Below are 2,591 nucleotides of genomic sequence, written 5' to 3'. Positions count from 1 at the left end.
AGTGAGAGAGTGTGTGTGTGTGTGTGAGAGAGAGTGCGTGTGAGTGTGTGTGTGAGACGGAGTGAGTGAGTGAGTGTGTGTGTGTGTGTGTGAGAGAGAGAGAGAATGCGTGTGAGTGTGTGCGTGTGTGTGTGACAGAGTGAGTGAGTGAGTGAGTGTGTGTGTGTGTGTGTGTGTCTCTGTGCTTTACAGTGAGGTGTTATTGTCTCTGCAGCTGGGCACGTCTCCGCTGCACCTATCGGCTCAGTTCGGTCATTACTCCACCACAGAGGTGCTTCTGCGCGCTGGTGTGAGTCGAGACGCTCGCACTAAAGTGGACCGGACGCCGCTGCACATGGCCGCGTCTCAGGGTCACACACGCATCGTGGAGCTGCTGCTGAAGGTGAGCGAGCGCCGCATTACGGGCCGATGGCTCTTTGATGTTGCATTTGCTGTAATTTGCCGATTTAAGTGTGGCCTTTCATCATCCAACAACGACTCCATTCATGTGTGTTTCTGCAGCACGGCGCCAATGTGAACGCCAAGGACATGTTGAAGATGAGCGCGCTGCACTGGGCCGTGGAGCACAGCCACAGAGACGTGCTGGAGCTGCTGCTGCGCTTCGGAGCTGATGTTCACGCGCAGAGCAAGTTCTGCAAAAACGCACTGGACATCGCGCTGGACAACAGCAGCCACGAGCTGGCCGAGATCCTGCAGGTACACGCTTCATCACAGGCTCTTCTTCTGAGCTCTCTGGCCGCGGTTGAGCTCTCAAGCAGTTTTCCTCTCAATGCTCGACTGTCCAAGTCTTTGATACGTGAGTGGTTTGGTGACAGCGCCACCTACTGATAAAATCAGGCATGAAAAACAACTGTTCTGTCGTTTGGATTCACACTACGATTAGCATTTTGTTCTTTACAGCAATCTTTTCTCCAAATTCAGTCAACTCCTTCAGTCTCAGATCACCTTCAGTGCATCCGGGGGCTTTTTGGTGTCCAGAAACACAAAGTGAGGCTACATCTCAACATCACTTTTGTCCATATTGTCACCAGAGAGTCGTTCACTTCACCCGAAGATAAAGTTATGACCAGAGTTATTATAGTTAATTAAAACTGAAACCCATAAAAAACAGCATTTTAGTTAATTTAAATAAATAATATAATTTAAGTAACTGAAATAAAATAAAATAGAAAAAAACATTTTTAATTTCAGCTAGTTTTCAAAGCAACATTTAAAATTTTTGTTAAGTTTAACCTGAAGAACAAAAATAAACTGAACTGAACTGAAACTGAAATAAACATTAATAAAATCTGTAGACATAGACATATATATAAAATAGCTAACAAAAAGACAAACAATAAAATTACTAAAACTTTAAAATTAAATAAAAATGAATTTAAAATTATTAAAAAATAGTAATAGTATCTTAACAGTTATGAAATTTTCATAAAAAAAAAAATATATATATATATACATTTTTTTTAATTAAGCATGCATGAATGAATCTTCCTGACTTTAAACTGTTCGTTCTGAAAGTAGCATCAGTGCATCGATCACAGATCAGCTCAACCGTTCATTGTGTGTTCGGCCCTCGACTGCTGCTCGAATCATGAATTTCAGTCATTTTACACTGATGTAATTTAATGTACCTCTGTAATACAAAGTAATGATGTTTATTAATAATATTGATGAAGTGGTTTTAATAATTAGCATAAACCAGAACATCTGTGTCATAATGTGTTTATGAATATGATGATTGTGCATCAGGTGGCGATGCAGAACCAGATCAACACAAACCCCGAGAGTCCGGACACACTGAGCGTCCACACGGCCGCGCCGCGGTTCATCATCGGTTCAGGAGGAGTGAACCTCGCCGGACTCGTGTCGCACGCAAACCACAGCAAATCCACAGGTGACCCGACCTGCATTTATGAATGACCTCCTTTGTCAGACGCACACGTGATTGTGTGTTTGCCCTCCGCACAATGAAGAAAATTACCCTGCAGTTATTTGAACAAACAGCGTCTCAGAGCAGCATCAAAGCACTGATTAGACTGAAATAAGCCTGATGTTGTTGTGTAGAGTAAGTGCATACTGATGGAGATGTTGATCTGATGGTCGTCTCTGACGCAGTGGTGGCCGCAGAGGAGCTGATCACCGCAGACTCCGTCGACGGAGCCATACAGCAGGTCATGAGCTCTGGAGGTCAGCAGGTCATCACCATAGTAACAGACGGCATTCAGCTGGGCAACCTGCAGACGGGCACAGGCATCAGCCAGCCCATAATAGTCACCATGCCTGACGGGCAGCAAGGTGAGAGAAACATATAAGCATCAACATCTCGAGAAATGTGTGTTTGTGTGAGAGTGTGTGTGTGTTTGCGCGGCTCTCTCAGTGTGTGAGTGTGTGTGTGAGTGTGTGCGTGCATGAGTGTGTGTGTGAGAGTGTGTGTGTGTTTGCGCGGCTCTCTCAGTGTGTGAGTGTGTGTGTGAGTGTGTGCGTGCATGAGTGTGTGTGTGAGAGTGTGTGTGTGTTTGCGCGGCTCTCTCAGTGTGTGAGTGTGTGTGTGAGTGTGTGCGTGCATGAGTGTGTGTGTGAGAGTGTGTGTGTGT

General features: G+C 45.0%; 1 protein-coding gene across 3 annotated transcripts in view; it reads left to right on the top strand.

Annotated features, from left to right (window-relative positions):
* Positions 1-2,591, top strand: part of LOC107703949 (GA binding protein transcription factor subunit beta 1) — an 8,039-nt gene that overhangs the window by 772 nt on the left and 4,676 nt on the right. The window contains exons 2-6 of one of the 3 annotated variants that reach the window (XM_016506761.1): positions 215-382; positions 502-696; positions 901-987; positions 1,747-1,891; positions 2,113-2,292. In XM_016506761.1, coding sequence (XP_016362247.1) covers positions 215-382; positions 502-696; positions 901-987; positions 1,747-1,891; positions 2,113-2,292 — 775 coding nt within the window. The remainder of the gene's footprint in view (positions 1-214; positions 383-501; positions 697-900; positions 988-1,746; positions 1,892-2,112; positions 2,293-2,591) is intronic. The other 2 variants (XM_016506762.1, XM_016506763.1) reach the window with 2 other exon arrangements.

The sequence above is a fragment of the Sinocyclocheilus anshuiensis genome, unplaced genomic scaffold (assembly GCF_001515605.1).
Source record: "Sinocyclocheilus anshuiensis isolate Anshui unplaced genomic scaffold, SAMN03320099.WGS_v1.1 scaffold1059, whole genome shotgun sequence".
Classification (NCBI taxonomy): Eukaryota; Metazoa; Chordata; class Actinopteri; order Cypriniformes; family Cyprinidae; genus Sinocyclocheilus; species Sinocyclocheilus anshuiensis.
The sequence above is the reverse complement of the archived record's forward strand: the minus strand, read 5'-3'. Positions and strand labels throughout refer to the sequence as shown.